Raw genomic sequence first — 18,180 nt, forward strand, 5'->3', positions numbered from 1 at the left:
CTTCCTTTATGAGAATGTATGTTAAAGCAGCACCTCAATCTTTGAATCTCTATGTGAAATATTTCCCTATACTTACTCCTATTCCTATATCACATCTCTCCAGAAATCACACCATCATTTAACCCGGCAGAAGACTGGCAATCACCCTCCCTACCAACAATATCCAAGTAATGACCGTGAACTGATGGTATTAACTGATTGAAAATTCTTTGATTTGTCCTCTCCTTTCTATCCCTACAGTCACAGCCTTAATTTAGGCTCATATTATGTCTCAACTGGATTACTGTAATTGTTTGCTAATTAGACTCTGGCTCTAGGTCCATGCCTCGTTAATCAATACTTCACACCACCAGCGGCATAACCTTTCAGAAACAAATCTGATCGCATAACTCCCAGCATGCTTCAGGGTCTTCACTAGCTTCTCCATGACTTATGTTCATGATTCTCAAGTGAAAATATGAGATTCCAGATTTGTTATCCAGGAAGGCATGGTTCTTTGGTGGAAAACCATTGCTATTGTCAACTAGTGTTACTGATAGGAATGGGCTCCTTGAGTGTATTTGGGGCGAGGGATAAAAATAATTATCAATCTATAGGAAAAATCTATGGGTCATCTGTGGGTGCCCAAGAACATCGGTGTTCTGGGCCCTGCTCATCTCTCCAGTTTCGCCTCTCCCAGTGCACTCATCTCTCCACACTCCTCTCTTTTCCTCTCCAACAAAAAACTCTTCACTGATTTGGATCCTATTTGCAGTTCCCCAAAGATGTTGGGCTGTTTCACGTGTTTTGCTGTTTGGTATTAGGTCTCTCATTCTCTGATTCTCTTCTCCCACTTGTCTATCTGACAAAACTCACATTAAATGTCAATGTAATCAAATGTAATTTGTTTTCCCATAAAGCCTTTCCAAATCTCCACTATGGGATTGACAACTCCTTGCCATGCATACTTCTATCATCTCACCAATGGCGCTGTATTCCTTTTATTGTTTATAGGTCTGTGTTTCCCCTAGGGAAAGGTAGCTTCTTTAAGAGCAGGGTCTATACCTCATCATACTTTGAACCTGCAGCCCCTACGACAATGGCTGGCATACAGCAGCTCTCAGAGAAGGTTTATTCAGTGGCTGATAGAATATAGAATATATAAGGACTCCACTAGCACTCAGATCCTCTGGGTAAAAATACTCTGAAAACATCTGCATGGGAAAGGGTAGTGAGAAAAACTGGAGATACAGAGCTGAAATTTACCCTCATACAAGTGGTTGTTTTCGCACATAAGAGTTTAGGAGCTAGGATTGTTAAAGTAATAACTGCACAGAAATAAACAGCATTTGTTATATTCTTACATATCATTTTAATTTCTCTTGACCTTGTAAAAAATGCTGAAATGATACGATCTGCTCTATAAAGCCTAATAGAGCATACTTATTCAGTAAATATTATTTTTATTTGGAATAAATTGTTCTGGCCTGATATTTTGGGATAAAGACATGATGCTCTATGTAAAATAATTTGCTTCTAAAATAAAAGGCCTCCGGGATTCTCACTGATACTTAACTATATCCATATTGAAGAAAAACCATGACTCAAATTTTTCAGTCGCTGAAATGTTGGATTATCCAAAAATAAATGTATATTATATTATAGATAGAGAGTCACCAATTTTTTACCCTTAAATTGTGTTATTGAACGTCCAAGTTAAAGCTAGAGAATATGTATTTCACTGTCAAAAAATTTTAGGCCTTCATAATAGAGTCAGAACCTTAATAATAAGGATTTCACGTTAGTGACATTCCAGATATTACACTATATTTTTAACACATCAAATACAGCTACAATTATATTTATGTTAGAGTTGCAGTTTGTCAAGTGGCTTATTAGATTGTTCTAAATGCATGTCTGGGGTAAAGTTTGGTTTATTAAACAATTATAAGTTGTCAGTCACTAGTAAATGGATTTACTTGGTAAGTTGTATAATACATACTATACTCGTCAGTTAGAGACTATTTAAAAAACAGAAGTTAGTCATCCATAAGAAGTAGGCCTGTTTCTACTTAAAATTGACAGAAATAATCCAGTGATGAAAAAGGAGACAGATAACTTTGAGGCAGAGAGTGGGTGTCAAAGAAGAAGGGGGTTGGGGAAGATCTAAAATTACATCTCTGTAAAGAAAAAAAAACCACACACACACACACAAAAAGAGAATGAAATCCAGTGAAATAAACCTAGAAAATGTTGGTTTCTGGAGTGAAGAGGCACAAAGAGCCTTTGGGAAGTCCCAATCTCCCCTGAGGCCATGCAGGCTTGGTGAGAGAGGTAACTGCTGCCTCTGACCTTTGACACATTTATGATGATTCCTTGGAAATGGCTTCAGTGCCCCTGGGAGAATGTCCCGGAGAGCAGAGGTGTCCCTGAGGGAATGTCAGCCATTTAGAACAGCACCTAGAGCTCACAGGCGTGGGGGTGGGGGGTGGGTTCCCCACTTATTGGTAATCCACCAGTGCTGGGATGGGGGGTGACTTTGGGGATCCTCTAAGAAACGCTTTTTTTCCTAAATGGTTATATTTTAAGTGTATTAGAAAAACATAGAACACAGTAAACCTGTGATTTTGTAGATGATATTACTTGTGACGAGACTAAATTAAAAAAAACATAGCGAGTGGACTTAAAAATTGTTTTTCAAGAAAAATATAAAGTAAATAGGGATACAAGTGATATGCAGTTCAGGCAAACATACTAAAGGTGTTTTTTAAAGTACTGAAGTTAGAGAAACACTAGCATAAACTAATAAAGGAACAACTACTCTCAGATTTGTGACAATGCATTTTAGGGCCTGGAAGTCAGAAATTGGATAATGTGAATCTAAATCCACCAAACAAATAGTCTGAAAGAATAGATCATATTGAGGTTGCTGTGGTCTTGGAATGTACGTTCCATACAATGGAAACTCAGAAATAGCACCAAGAAGATGTCAATAGATGCACTTGATTATGGGGTTAAGAAATGGAAGCTGATGATCAAACACATATGTAGCACACAATACACATTAACAATTCAGAAATACTTACTTCCCTTTTTTAATTGTGTTCCTGCCAAGCAGTGGATCAAGGACTGGATCTACTGTTTCCTCAAGGTTTTCAATTAAGATGACATCTCCAAAGGCCAAAGCAGTTTCAATCACATTCAAAAACCTTAAAATTCAGTCAGAATAGAGATAATAACACATAAATAAGCACAGGAAAAATGTTCAAAATTATTTATGTTAAATTATGTTTGATTTCATGTAGATATTTTATATGAGACAAACTAACTTAGAGAAAACTATTTAATAAAGTAGTATTCTTAACTAGATTACATAGAAATTAAAGATTAGATTTTGAGGTAAATTTTAGTTATATTTTCCAAGTGACCTTCAACAGTTTGAACTAAGAAGATCACGTGCAAATTAGTTATTTTTGATAATAATCAGGACTGAAATAAATGTAACTCTCTAAACACCATAGATTTCAATTTAAATTTATTCAATAGGTCTTTTTTTGATTAAAAAAATCAAATTTTATTAAATGCCTTGTGGTTTTATCACATTTTCATTTTTTTAAACCTTTAGGTTCAGTCACGTAAAGAGGTGAACTATCATTTTACTTCATTCCTACTCTTCAAAAATAGTCTGTCTCTTTCAGAAATCACTTTCTCCAAGTGTTCAGATAAGAAAGGAGTACATTTATCTGCACAACTACAGAAATTCCGTATTTCATTTTACATGTGAAAGATGATGGAAGGGTCAAATGAAATATCAGTAAATCTAAAATTATTTATTCAACAATAAATTATGTATTTATCCAGCTACATACAAGACAGCTTTCTACTTATCAGACAGCACTGTGATGAAGACCCAATAAAAGGAAATCTCAGGGCAGATTCCGTTCTCAAAAGCAACATGTAAAACTTGACTAGGAAATTAAATTATCTTCAAGCATTCAATACTGGGACTTCTAGTCATGTTAAAATCCTACTGGCAGCAAAGTATACATTTAGGAATCTGACTATTAACATCATTAAACCTATTTATGCAGTTGACAATTCTTGTGTTACCATATGCTAAATGCTCTAAGGATGGATTATAATGCATTATATTTCCATTCTTGGCCTTAGGAAATCAACATATTTTTCCTCTCAAATGCAGTGTTTGTTCTAACCTCCAATCCAAGTTCCTCTTCGTGTTAGTGGATACTGCCCAACGTAAATGCTTTTTCAACTGATACTTTATGTGAAACGTGAGCAGGCATATAAACAAGTCATACCAAATTGTCACATTTCATAGTGGCAGAGAGGTCTAACACATGCCAGGGCTTTGTATAAATCAGACCTATTTCACAGCGGCTAAACAGAAAGCCAATCCTTAAATTTCACATACCCTTTCTGGCCCAAATGTGTGACTTTCAGGTTAGTGCCATACTTATTCTTGATCCACTTAATTCCCTGTTGCTGGGGGTCTATCATTAGGGGCCAGCGCGCACAGTGTGTTAAGATAGTAGCGTTTTCGGTTGACATTCTGTCACTGGGCAGTCCTTCATTATTCCAGGCGGCAATTGTAGCATCATCCGTCAACATAGCAATCAAGTCCAGGCCTTCAGTTATTGGGATGGAAACCTTGAAAATCAGAGTTAGATGCAATAAACTGACAGAGTGGCAGAGTAAATGTCTCAGAACTACACAAGGAAACAAGAAACCCGAGCCAAGAGAACACACGCAAATTCTCTGTAGAGTCTCTGACAGGAAATAAAACTCTCATCATGAAATACATTGGACCCGAGAAGCCTGGTACTCACCTCTCAGAATTTTGTCAACTGCAGTATTCAGCATCTTGTTTATTACTACAGCTCTTTGGCCTCAAGTGAAAGGGACTTTGACCCATACATACATCCAAAGCTATTTCAACAAGGTGAGCGTGAATTTAGACACCAACAAGTATGGCAGGACAACAGAAATGTATTTGCCCGATGGAGTAATCACCCCACATAAGCAATGCTAAAATGCACTATCTTGCTCAGGCATTTCATCTTTTACTACAGGCCACCACTACAAAGAGATGACTTCTCTTTCTGAGATGGGTTATGGAATGTATCGAGTCCACCGGAACTCCATCAGCTTGCCAGTTGTGCCCAGGAACTTAGATTACAATCTCTCCTCTGCCTATGCTGTGATTGTGGAAAGCAACATTGAAAACTAGGGAACTGTCTCCTTTAAAAGAGAGAAAGATAAAGAGAAAAAGAGAAATCTATTTTAAAGAATATGGATCATTCTTTATAAAAATGGACTGATTTTACCAAAAATAAACAAGATCATGGGAAGCAATTTATTTGTTTGGTTATCAATCACCAAATGTTTATTGAGTACCTCCTACATATAAAACACTGTCTGGAAACACCAAAATGAACAAGATGAGAAAGGAGCTACTCCCAAGGCTTGATGGAAACATGCCTCCGTAAGAGATTATAGGAAGAGCTCTACTTGGAGTAGACAAGCAAGGCCACAGCAGCAAGAATATGATTTATTGGTTGGCCACAGAGCTTCAGCAAACAAAATGTTGGAAAAATTCCCACAGTGAAGCTGGAAGGGTCAATTTGATGTCGATATAGGAAAAGTAGCACTGTTGGCTACTACAATGCTCTTAGAAATAAACTCTGAATCTCCTGGCGACAAACCTTGGTATCTGACTTGATATAGTTTCCTTAAAGACACAAGCCAATTGGTATCTTTTGAAATGAGCATTCTCCTGTTAGTAAAAGATATATGGCTTTCATTTGTTACTTTCTACGTAATAGAAACAACCTGAAATAACTGGAGGCTTGAATTAACTTGTATTTCTGAAGCTAAAAGGAGTAACAGAAGGTACACATGTAGGTCTTGTATTCTAATTCCATAGATTGTTTGAGCACCTACTGTTTACAAAGTGGAATGCAGGGGATCAAAGGGAATGCCAGCTTCCCCCCTTTTTAATGGTCAGGTTAGTCTACTAGGGGAAATAAAGCAACCAAGTCACATTAAAAAATATCATAAATACTGTGAAATACTTTGAGACTTAAATTTTTAGAAACAAATTTTAGGATGTTTTCTTTATATTGTTATGTTCAAATAGGTAGTTGCATGACTACAGAAAAAAATTTTTTAATAAACTTTAATTCATATGTATCTTTTTTAAAAGTCCACTCCTCTTTTGAGAATTCCTTGAAAGAGTCTATAGAAAGGAAAATGAGTTTGGAAACCAAGTGCAAAGAGGGAGCCCTTTAAGTCCAAATTCAGCTTAGTAAATTAGCAAAGCTCCACCTAATTGCTTCATTAAATAGTGTCAACCTGTCAGTCAGGGTGCTACTACAAGATAAGGCTGGAGGGGTGGGGCAGGGAGAAGGAAAGAGGCTCCCCTCTTTGAAAAGAAGCTTTTGCTAGAGAGCAAAAAGAAGGCTGGAAGCACCTGCCCTGAGCCAAGGTTAACTAATCCTCACACCAAATGCGTATCAGAATCCTCTGAAAACTGACCAAGTGGCATATTCCAAAGGAAAAAAAGGGAACTTCCTGATGAGGTAAGGCTCCCAGTTTCTCCTAACATGATGGTAACAAAACAACCAATGTTTATAACGTGTTAAATGTTTACAAAATTTATTCATATACATTCACTGTTTTTCATTATCTCATTTAACTCTTATAGGAGTTGTGAAAAGTAGATACCTTCATTTTTTGGCTTAGGACATTGAGGCTTGGAAAGGTTAACACCAATAATAACTCCATATATTTGTTCTGTCTCTAAATCGCTAGGTCAGATGAATGAATGGAGTGCAAATGCTGTCATGAATTTGCCCATGTCTGTCTGTCTGCCCAGCAGACAACTTTAGCTGGAAACTATTTTAGATAATTTTATTTGGACCCTCTAGGACACATATGTCCTCTACCCCATCCTTTTCAGTCACCACCCTCTGTGCTACTCTTTGAATGGAAACAATTTGGGGTAACGGTTTAATTTGGACCTTCAAGGTCATGTATGTCCACTGTTCCTGTCCCTTTCAGTTATCACCATGCTACTCTGTTTCTCCATCCCAATCCTACAGACTCATGCTCCCACTGTTGCACAATCCTTCCCACCTGTTCTTTAGTGTCCTAGTCTTGTTTGGACCAAATTCTCTTGCTCCCTCTACCTATTTGTCTTAACCAAAACCTAGATTTCCCCTACGGCAATGGCTCTCAACCCCAAGCTACATACTAAAATCACAAGAAGGTTTTCAAAGGATGCCAACACCCAGCCCCCAATCTCTAATGATTCAACTCCATTTGGCATCAATATGTTTTTAAAAGTTCACTTCCACATGATTTATACCGGAATATTATTCAAGCATAAAAAGGAATGAAATACCAATATAGGCTACATCATGGATGAACCCTGAAAACATGCTAAGTGAAAGAAGTCAGTTGTAAAATACCACATTTGTGTAAATTCATTCATATGTAATATTCAGAACAGGCAAATCTATACAAACATAAAATAGATTAGTGTTTGTCTAAGCTTAGAGAGGATAGGGTGATTGGGATCATAGCTAATGAGTATGAGTTTTACTTTTGGGGTGATGAAAATGTTCTGGAATTAACTGATGATTGCACAACTCCGTGAATACACTAAACACCACGGAATTGTATACAGTACGTAAATTATATCTCAATGAAAACAAGTACCGAGCATCCACAATGTTCCAGGAGCCATTCTAGAGCAGTGAACAGAACATACAAAATCCTTCCTTCCATGGATATTACATTCTGGCTGGGGGAGGGGAAAGATATTAACCATACAAATGAATGAAATAACATTAGAAATTGATAATGTTACAGTGGAAAAAAAAAGGACTGGGATGAGGGATGCTGAGAGATGGAGGTTGTAATCATATCTAAGGCTTTGAAGGTGTTATTTGAACAAAGACTTGATAGATGGGAGTGAGACATGTATATCTCCTGAAGGAAGACACTTCAAGATAGAGGAAACAGCTAGTGCCACTGGGCCTGAGGTTGGAGCACATATGATATATTCATGGAAGTTGGCTGTTGTGACTGGAGCAGAGTAGTGAAGAAAAGAATAATAGGAAGGGAGATAAAGAGAGATAATGGGACCAAATCCCATAGGGTTTTATAAAGTTTTGTAGGGTTTCTGGATTTTGCTCTGAGTATCATAGTGGTAACCAAAGGGATTCTACAAGAAAAGTCATGTAATCTGATTGCATTTTTAAAGGCTCTTACTGGCTGATATGTTGAGATCTGATTTGAAGAGAAGCAACAAAGGTAAAAGTAGGGAAGCCAGTTAGGATTTTACAGTATTCCAAGAGAGGAATATGGCTTGGCCCAGGATGGGAGCAGTGAAGGTGGTAAAAATATATTTTGAAGGTGTTGTCTACAGAATATCCTAGATGGACTGGAAACCGGTGTCAGAAAAAATAGCAAACTCAAGGTGACTATAAGTGTTTTGGCCTGTGCTAAGAAGAATGGAGCTGCCATTAAACACATTAGGAATATTGGGTAGAAGAGTTTTGGGGGAAGATCAGGATTTCAGTTTGGGTGTGCCACGTCTGAGACATGTTCCAGACATAGAAGAGTAGACGCCATCATCTTGGCTGCAGATGTGTATTTGGGAGTTTCTGGTGTACAGGTGACATTTAAAGTCATAAACTTGGGAAGAAGCAGCTCAAAGATTGGAGTATGAGCATTTCAACATTAAGAAGTTGGCAAGAGGAAAAAGCAATAAAGACGTCAAAGGAGGACTCACCAGTGAGGTAGGAGGAAGATGAGGAGAGGGAGATGTCTTGGAATCAAGTGAAGAAAGTATCGATGGAGGATGGAGTGATGAGCTACATCAAAAACAGTCAATAGTCAAGTCAGTATGATGAGCATGGAAAATAAACCGGTAGACTTAGCAATGTGGAAGCAAAATTCAACAAGAGTTGTGGTGGAGTAATGGGGACAAAAGCCTGTCTGGAGTGACTCAGAGAAAATGGAAGGAGGATTTGAAGACAGTGAATAGAGATTTTATGAAGCGATCACTGCACATGAGAGCAGAGAACTGGAAGAGTAGCTGGAGGACATGGAGGGTCAAGAGAAATGTGTTGGTGTATTTTTTTTTTCACTTACAGTTAACGTTCAGTATTATATTAGTTTCAGGTGTAAAGCATAGTGGTTATACACTTATATAACAAAGTGATCACCCTGATAAATCTAGTCCCCACCTGGCACCATACATAGTTTTTACAATGTCACTGACTGTATTCCCTAAGCTGCATTTTACATCCCCATGACTATTTTGTAACTGCCAACTTGTACTTCTTAATCCCTTCACCTTTTTCACATTGTCCCCCAAACTTCCCTCCCACCTGGCAGCCATCAGTTTGTTCTCTTTTATTTATTTTTTTAAGTGAGAAATAACTATGTATTGGAATGCTGGCGGGAATGATTTAGTAATGAATAAGTAGAGAGGGAAAAATTGATGATGATAGAGAGGTGAGAATTGCTTTAGAACTGTCCTTGAGGAAGGGAAAGGGGATGGACACTAGTACAGAACCCCAATGGTTGATCTTAGATAAAAGTGCCAGTTTTCCAACTTACAGCACAGGGAAGGAAGACAATATATGAGCATAGATGTTGGTGGAGAAGAGATGTGGTTGTAGGAGTTTATACATTATCATATGAGTATTAAATATATCAAATACCTCTCTACATCCTTGAATGCTTCTGAACTCTATTCTATTCTAGTTTTCCACTTCCCCATGCAGAACCACTTCATTGTAATTACTGTAGTTTTAGAAAATATTTTAATATCTTGAAGAATGCCCTCTTACTGTTCTATTTCAAAATTATCTTGGTGTTCTAAAAAACATATTCTTCCGACAAACTTTAGAATACTGGTTCAAGTAAAAATATAATTCCCCTTGGATTTCTGACTTGAACTTAATTAAATTTATTTACTAAATTGGGGGAAATGGATGTATTTAGAATATGAAGTCTTTGTTTCTAGGAGCACATGAAGGTAACACTGGCTTGCTTAATAAAGAGTTCCTTCCAAGTTTACCGTAAATGTGTCAGATGATCATTAACAAATGACATGTTTGTCTTAAAGATTTTAAAAATCATACAAATCACAGTCACTTGTTGACTGGTTAATTTACAAACCATTAGAATCCCCAGGATAACCAAGCCAAAGTGACAAGCCAGAGACTTTGGTGACAGTTACCTACAGACAAGCAGAGCTCTAGAAAATACCCTATATATTGAGGAGAAGTAAGAGGAGCTGCTTCTTGGAAGGACAAGATCAGGGAACACTGTTGCAGGAAAATTAATCAAAACTTAACATTAGTAAACAATTTCAGCTCCTCTTGGACCCTGGCACACGTTCATACAGATGTGACTGCCTTCCCACTTGGCTGAGACTGAATCTAGAAGTCATAAAAGATAAGTAGATCAGAAAATGGAAACCTCTATTTCATAAGGGCAGGCATTTGTTACGTTGTATGTAGTACTTTCTGCCAGGTATCTTAGAGACAGAAAAGTCTCTTCCAAAGGGATGTCACTTACATAATTTAGAATCACTTTTCTTCCTTTGGTATTGCTATGGTCAGACATGAGGGGGAGAGGAAGCTGGTTGTGTTTTACAGTCTGTTTCTCAGTTTGCATGGTGCCTGCATTCTCAAGAAAAAAGGGCAGAGTGTCTGTTTTCAGAGTGATGACTGAAAACAGACATGGGATTCCCAGAAGAGAATTGAGGGGCCAGAATAAAACATAGGCCCACAGTTAAAACAAATATATGTTTAGTATATGTCATCAGAAAATGATCAATTTGCCCTGGTTATATGTTTAGACATTTTGGATAAGTCAACCAATGTAAATTTTTTTATTATTATCCCTTTTCAAAACAAAATTTTATTTTCATGGAACCCCATGTTTGCAATTTTAAGTAAATGGGAAAGTATACTTGTAAGTGAACCCATGCAGTTCAAACCCGTGTATTCGCAATGTAGAACATTAATATACAGAGAGATTTAGGATATCTTAAAGGCTGGATATGTAAACTAGGAACCTGTTTTATTTAATCATCTGAGATAACACAGTGTTGCATAGAAAATAGTGGCCTGGAAGTCAGAGGTCTAATTTCCTGCTCTACATGACTTTAGTCAAGTCATTTATACTTTCTGTGTCTCAGTTTTCTCTGTGAGGTCTTCCAAAACTATGATTTCACTTTGCTTATGGGTTTGAACTTTCAAATTTAGGATGAGCTATTTTTATATCAAAATATGTACAAAATGCTACACTTTTCATCTGAAAGGAGTCATGGAACAAAAATCTTTAACAAATAACTCATCATATGAGCAAGGAGACACAAAGTTTCATGCTACATGATAATAACCCAAGTTTGAATTCAGCTACAAGTTTTGTTAAAGCAGTTTTCCAACTATATTTCTATAGTTTGTACAATTAATTTTATATTTGTCATCTCCCTGGTTAACCGTCATTAAAATAAGAAAAACGACAACACACAAGAAACATCTCCCTCACACCAAAATTTCCAGTCAGTTATTGTGACTGAAGTACAAAAGAGCCTGGTATACATACTGCTATTACTGCTGCAATTTCAAGATAATGCTTCCAAAGGTTAACAGAGTAAGGAACTGAGCTTACCTTCTGTTGAAGAAAGGGAATCCACTTGCAATCTACCAGTTCCTGGCGATACTGTTTCGTAAAGGGTCCTACATAAGATACGAAGGCTGCCGCAAGGAGAACGTCTCCACAGAGTGTCTTCTCTTGAGCTTCAAAGGATTTAATAGACTGCCCCCAGCGAATCTTCTCTGACTGAAAGATAAAATGACTCCGATATAACTGTAGGGTGAGCATCAACTCAGCAAATTCTTACTGTAATTACCTTAGAGTAGTTTAAGTCTATGTCCTGCATAGTCTTGAGACGGAACAAAACATAACTGGTTGGCATGACTATTATAAATCGTTCATATGTTTGAAACCCATCATTCTGAAGGAGCTCTCATACTCTCCTCAGTGGAGTTTACTACAATATGACATTAGGTCTTAAACATCTTCTCATTCGATGCCCTAACTCTTTTCTTGTGATTGAAAGGCAGACAGTCAGTCTCCTATCTCTAGATTGGAAGACCAAGAGTTATGGCCAAGACTGAATGATGTTAGGATTTTTAATGGCAGCTTGGCTGCTCTCTACTCCTCCTGCTTTTCTGGAATGTTACTACAGTGTCCTAGACGTTAAAAAAAAAAAAAAAAGAAAGAAAATACTGGCTATGGGCTTACGGTATTATAGGAAAAGGAAAATAACAAACACCACTCATGTTAATTAATTAAAACATAAAGCTATAAGGGCCACCTATCCTAGATTCTGTTAATTAAAGAATAGTGCTGGTAGTTACTAAACGCGGGTTATTTTTCTAATAAAATCACTCGATCGGTGGCAGAACCTATTCCCTGCGTGAAAACATGGACTCAGAAGGACTTCATTAACCTTGAAGATAATACAATCAAAGAATGCAGTTGAAATCTTTATATCTAGTTGAATGGCCATTTGAAATCTGATTTTCAGGTTAAGTATGTGGAGCCTTTAATACTGGATTTGAATAAAAGTGCAATAAATATGGCCTGACTAAGCTGTAGGGTAGTTCACTAATTCACTTTGCCTCAATGCATGCTAAAAATGAATGCAACATTCTAAGCACATGCAAATGATCAGGCCCTGAAAAAAGAAAAAAAAAAAACCATCCCTTTGATAGGACAAGCAAAGAACCCTGTGGAATTTAGCTTTTCTCATGAAAGAAGAGTGATCACAGAAAACAAAAGTGATACATGTCAGAACAGATGGAAATCCCACTTGCCTGCTAGTCATCGTAACATCCCCAACACTGAGATCATAAAATCAGCAGGTGAAAATGGTTATCAAAGCTGTTTAAATATAGTCTCCTTGCTTTGCTGGATAAAGATCACCCCAAGTTAGCTATAAAATTAAACATCAAGGAACTTCCATTCTCTGCCCTTTTTATAGAATTCATTACTTTCCCTCTTCAGCGACCGACAATATATCCATTAATTTTGAAGAGAAATCTCTCATTTACCTTCCTTCCATCTTTGTTGTCTTTGGTTAGTAAATGATAAACAATGAAGTGCACCCACCTCATTCTCCAAAACAGCTTTGAAATTTGAAGATTTACTAAACATAGACTGATTGGCTATTGAAATCGTCAATAATTTCACTATACCACCCACGCAACATAAATCATTACTGACATTGGCTAACAAGAGTTTAAGAGTTGGAACATGTCCTGTAATAAATTTCTAGACAGTTAAAAATCACTATAATTTTATTCTAATGCATTATAGATTGCCTGTAATGTCATCCTGGCTGGGGTGACCCATTTCTAATTTTGAACAGCTGTTCAGCTCGGGAGTTAGTTAATGATTAAATATAAATTGCCTGATTTATTAGTCTGAATGGTTGAGCTTCCAGGTCAATGCTATATAGACAAAATCATCAGTCTTGATGCTTTTCAGAAGTTAACTATGTCCTATTCTAGTCAGAAGGGATTTATCCTCAAAGGAAAAGGTCTGACATCTTCAGTTAATCCTTTAAAAAATACACACACACACACACACACACACACACACACACACACACACACACACACATTTTGCTGGTTAACACTGTTCAATGTTTTTTTCCCTTCCTCATCTAAATCATCTTAAGTAAAGCCTTTGGAAGAGACTGTTGTGTGTTAGAGACACATGGTAGAGCCTATTTTTCCCTGCATAGAACTTTCATTTTGAAAATACTTCCTGAAAACAATCTAATTAAATGGTGCTTTTTCTTTTCCTCAGGTACTTCAGAAGTGGTAAACACTTGAAACTGCTTAAATCTTTCCACTTTAAATGGGAGAAGCTGTAAACTTCACCAGAAGTGGTGGAATTTCTCAACTAACCCAAGAAAAACGGTCTTCAAAGGGCCCCTCATTTTTCTTTAACATAGGCTCCCAAAGCTCACTCATTCATTCACTCATTCACGCAACAAGTATCTATTAACGCCTGTGATGTGCCAGGGGCTAGCCTATATGCCTGGGATCAAGCAGTGCAGAAAACAGATGAAGTTCCTATTCTTGAGGAGCTTATATATGTATATATATGTGTGTATGTCATGTGCTGATAAATCCTATGAAAAAAAACAATAAAGCAGAGTCAGAGCTACCAAGCAGGATGTGTGCAGGGGGCATGCTCTTTCACAAAGGGAGACCAGAGAAAACCATGTGATAAGGAGATGTTTTAGCAGAGACCTGAAGGAAGTGAGGGTACCAGTGATGTCATTATTGGGGGAAATGAAAGCCACGTGGAGGAAAAAGACAAAAGGAATACAAGATAGGAGAGTGACTGGCTGTATGAGGAAGAGCAAAGACAGTGAAAACGGAGCAAGAGGGAAGGTGGCAGGATAGGAGGTATTCAGAAGCCAGATCCTGGATCATGTAGGACCTTGTAGGCCAGGGAGAGCCTTTGGACTGTACGTTGAGTTAGACAATTCTGAGAGAGTGGTGACATGAGCAGACTTTCTTTTTAAAAACATCACTCAGCTGCAGTGAAAGGAGTGGATTTTTGAAGGGTAATAGTGGAGGCTGGGGTGGTACCCCAGGGCAGAGATGCTGGTGGCCTGGACCAGCGCGGTGAGGCAAAGGTGGTAAGAATGCTGAGATTCTGAATGGACTTGGGAAGGGAGAGCCAACACAATAAATATACGGATGGATTGGATATGGGTTGTGAGAAAAAGAGGAAAAAGTCAAGAGTGATTCCAAAGCTTTTGGCCATCACAACTGAAGAACAAAACTGCAATTTTTGAGATGGAATGGAGAGAGTGGATTTTGCAGGAGGAACTATGAGTTTTCGTATCATGAATTGTGAGTTTCAGAGGAATGACGGGTTTAAATCTGTAGCTTGTGTGTAAATTAGGTTTTTGAAAGTCTACTACAGTATAAGAAGTTAATCTATCACCCACCTCAACCCTTCCTAACACACATTTTCCCCTCCTCTCTTGCTAAGAGAATTTTGATTTTAAATGGAGTGGTAGTGAGGTCAGCCCCATGAGATGAACCGTGATTGGCTAAGGCAATCATGATAACCCCGTTTTCCACTTTCTAGGCCTTCTTTGCTTCTAGTTCTGGCTAAAGAAACTTAAGCGGCAGTCTGAGAAAGGGGTTCCTAAGAAAACTTCAGTCTTTCTTCTATAACAAAAGGAAAAAATCCAGCTGACACAGATTATTCTCTCGCCTGCCTAAACTGAAGCCATCTGTGACCATGATGTAAAATGCATGGGAGTGAATGACCACCTGCTAAGTTTGTAGAAGCAGAAGGGTACAGAGAGATGAGGTGTCTGATCACTAATTACCTGAATCAACACAGATATTGGTTTACCTCTGGAATTTTTTGTAATATGTGAAAAATAAACTCCCATTGGTTTAAGCCACTGTAAACTAACTTTTCTATTACCTTCAACTAAATGAATTTCTAATAGTGTAGTTATATACTTTCACATAGGACTGAAATAACAATAATAGCTTTGTTAATTCATAGATCATGAAATTTCCCTTTTAAAGTACACAACTGAGTTGTTTTTTTAGTATATTCACAGGCCTGTGCAATTATCTCCACTCTCTAATTCTAGAATGCTTTCCTTATACAAAAGAGAAACTGTATGTATTAGCAGTCACTCACATACTCCCGGCCCCTTGTCCAGCCTGGCAACCACATATCTACGTTCCGTCTCTACAGTTTTTCCCATTCTGAACATTTCATATGTTAATACAGGGAATCATACAATATGCAGCCTTTTGTGTCTCTCTTCGTTCACTTAGCATGATATTTTCAAGGTTTATCTATGTTGTAGCATGTAACAGTACTTCAATCCTTTTGATGGTCGAATAATATTCCATTGTGTGAGTATATCACACATGGGAGATCAAATAAAAACAGTGACTTACTGAGGTCAAGAGCTATCTACCTCTCAAACAGGTGAAAGTTAAGAATTATAAAAAAAAAACGCTTTAATCTTTACACTTAATGGAGTAACTGTTGACATTGGCATGTCACCTCTAAAAAGATATCACAGGAGAAAAATAAATGATGCAGGCTTAGCTTGAATTAATGTTCTATGGTAGAATTCAATTGTAAATGTATGTTAAAAGATACAAACAACAGTTCAGTACCACAGTTACTTAGCAGCAGTCCTGAGTTTATAACACATCTAGGAAAACTACTGAGCTCATGGCTATGCACTAAAACATACAGGGTATCTGTCACTTTTTACTTAGGGTAAGTTACAACAATAGTATGAATGATGATTAAATATTCTTCTTTGTTGTTGATTCCATGTCCAGTTAGCTATTACTGACAGCAAATAAAGATAAAATCCAAAAAAGCTGATCTGAATATTTTATTTAAAATTTTGGAAGAAAAGGTTAACTTGCCTCAAGTTCCTTGACCAGTCTGTTAGCTAGTTCAATGGTTTTGTTTGTTTGGTTCACCTCTTCTTGACACTGAACTTTCTTGGCTATTGCTTTTTCAAATGAAGCTGTGAGTCTGCTCAGATTTCGATCCAGATCCTGAATAAGAGTCAAAATTAAGTTTTGAGCCATCTTTAGATAAAATAGCAATATTATAATCATCTTAAAACATCTATTACCTTAAGGTAAATGAAACACACCTCCGTCCCTCCTTTGCCCTTTGCCCCTGCAGCATACACATGTTAGGGAAAAAGGAGAAGAGGATATAGTGATAATAAATGCATCAGTGCCACCATAGACTGCCAGCTCCCCAGGCGGTCTTCTGGCTTTCCTTCTGCACTGGACAGAGGGCGGTCAGTGACTAGAGTAAGTGGATGTACCCTGCAGACTCAAACATATTCAGGATGTACATTTCCCTCTCTCTTGTGCCTAAGCCTCACCCTCTTTAGTACCAGCTTTTTTAATGATAAGGGTCATTTTTCGGTTCTCCACCTACTCACTCTACATTTCCCATTTGGTTCATTACTCAGGCAATGAAGAGGGGTGTTAATGATTGAGCCCTTTCAGACCTCAGCAACCTGACCCAGGTTGGCCAGAAGATCTTCTTTTCTGGAAACTTAGGATTGGAACTCAGATGTATGTCTTTATCCTTAGCGTCAAAAGACCTGGGGAAATGTGTAAGGCCTCTGGAAGGCCTAATTTAGAGGAGAATCATCTTCCACCAAGGGACTGGAAAGCAGGGGAAACCACTCCAGAGAAACAGAAAGATGAAAGGGAAGCAAGATGAGAAGTCACATGACCCTAGAGAGACAACAAAAGATGTTCATGGCAGCTTCCCATTTCCTGGACTCCTTTCCCTCTAGTCACACATTTTTCATCAGTTCCATGAGTCATCCTTGCCTCCTTTTTGATTTAAGGGTTTCTAAGTGGGCGTCTATTACTTATAACCAAAAAAGGCTTGACTAAGATATCAACTTTTGGGAGACTCATTACAGCATCTTGCTACCTGCAAGTTGTAACAATGCTAAGTAAGAGTTATAACATTGCTTTTGTAAATGCGTGCAAAGTTCCAAGAGGCTTTAAGAAGCACACGTAAGCTCTGGCATTAGATTTCTGAGTTCATATTTGGACCAGCTAAGCAGCAGCAGCAAGGTGGGCTGTTTACTTAACCTTGCTATTTCTAAGTTTCATCAGCTGAAAAATGGAGATAATAATGTTACTCAAGTCATAGGATTGACCTAAATATACATAAAACTAAGGTATAAAATGAAATATCAGTTCTTAAAGTTGGGAAGGGGGGTGTTGGGTAGGGGAGCTTGCTATTAACAGTCTCTCGCATTTGCTTCTATGCCTTTTGGGAAGAGACATGGACACGTTTTGCTCTGCACTATCTTTCCCAAGATACGTCCATGGTAGATAGGCTTAGAAGATAGAGAAAGTGTTTCTCTTGAGGCAGAGGACAGATTTGTTTCCTGACCAGACTAATACAGATATGTTTCCATCTGGGGCAAAAGTTGGGTCTGTTTACTTGCAGTCCTCTTTGTACTGGGAGTTTCCTAAGTTTGGGATTTCTCAGCAGTGACACAAACCCACCGTGTACAACATCAGTTGG

General features: G+C 37.8%; 1 protein-coding gene across 1 annotated transcript in view; it reads right to left on the bottom strand.

Moving 5' to 3' along the window:
- Positions 1–18,180, bottom strand: part of DNAH11 (dynein axonemal heavy chain 11) — a 287,853-nt gene that overhangs the window by 73,666 nt on the left and 196,007 nt on the right. The window contains exons 61-64 of the mRNA XM_081079668.1: positions 16,533–16,667; positions 11,698–11,868; positions 4,412–4,647; positions 3,066–3,188 (exon numbers count right to left, since the gene is read on the bottom strand). Of these exons, the coding sequence (XP_080935794.1) occupies positions 3,066–3,188; positions 4,412–4,647; positions 11,698–11,868; positions 16,533–16,667 (665 nt within the window). The remainder of the gene's footprint in view (positions 1–3,065; positions 3,189–4,411; positions 4,648–11,697; positions 11,869–16,532; positions 16,668–18,180) is intronic.

This window comes from Rhinolophus hipposideros, assembly GCF_964194185.1.
Source record: "Rhinolophus hipposideros genome assembly, chromosome: 18".
NCBI classification, from domain to species: Eukaryota; Metazoa; Chordata; class Mammalia; order Chiroptera; family Rhinolophidae; genus Rhinolophus; species Rhinolophus hipposideros.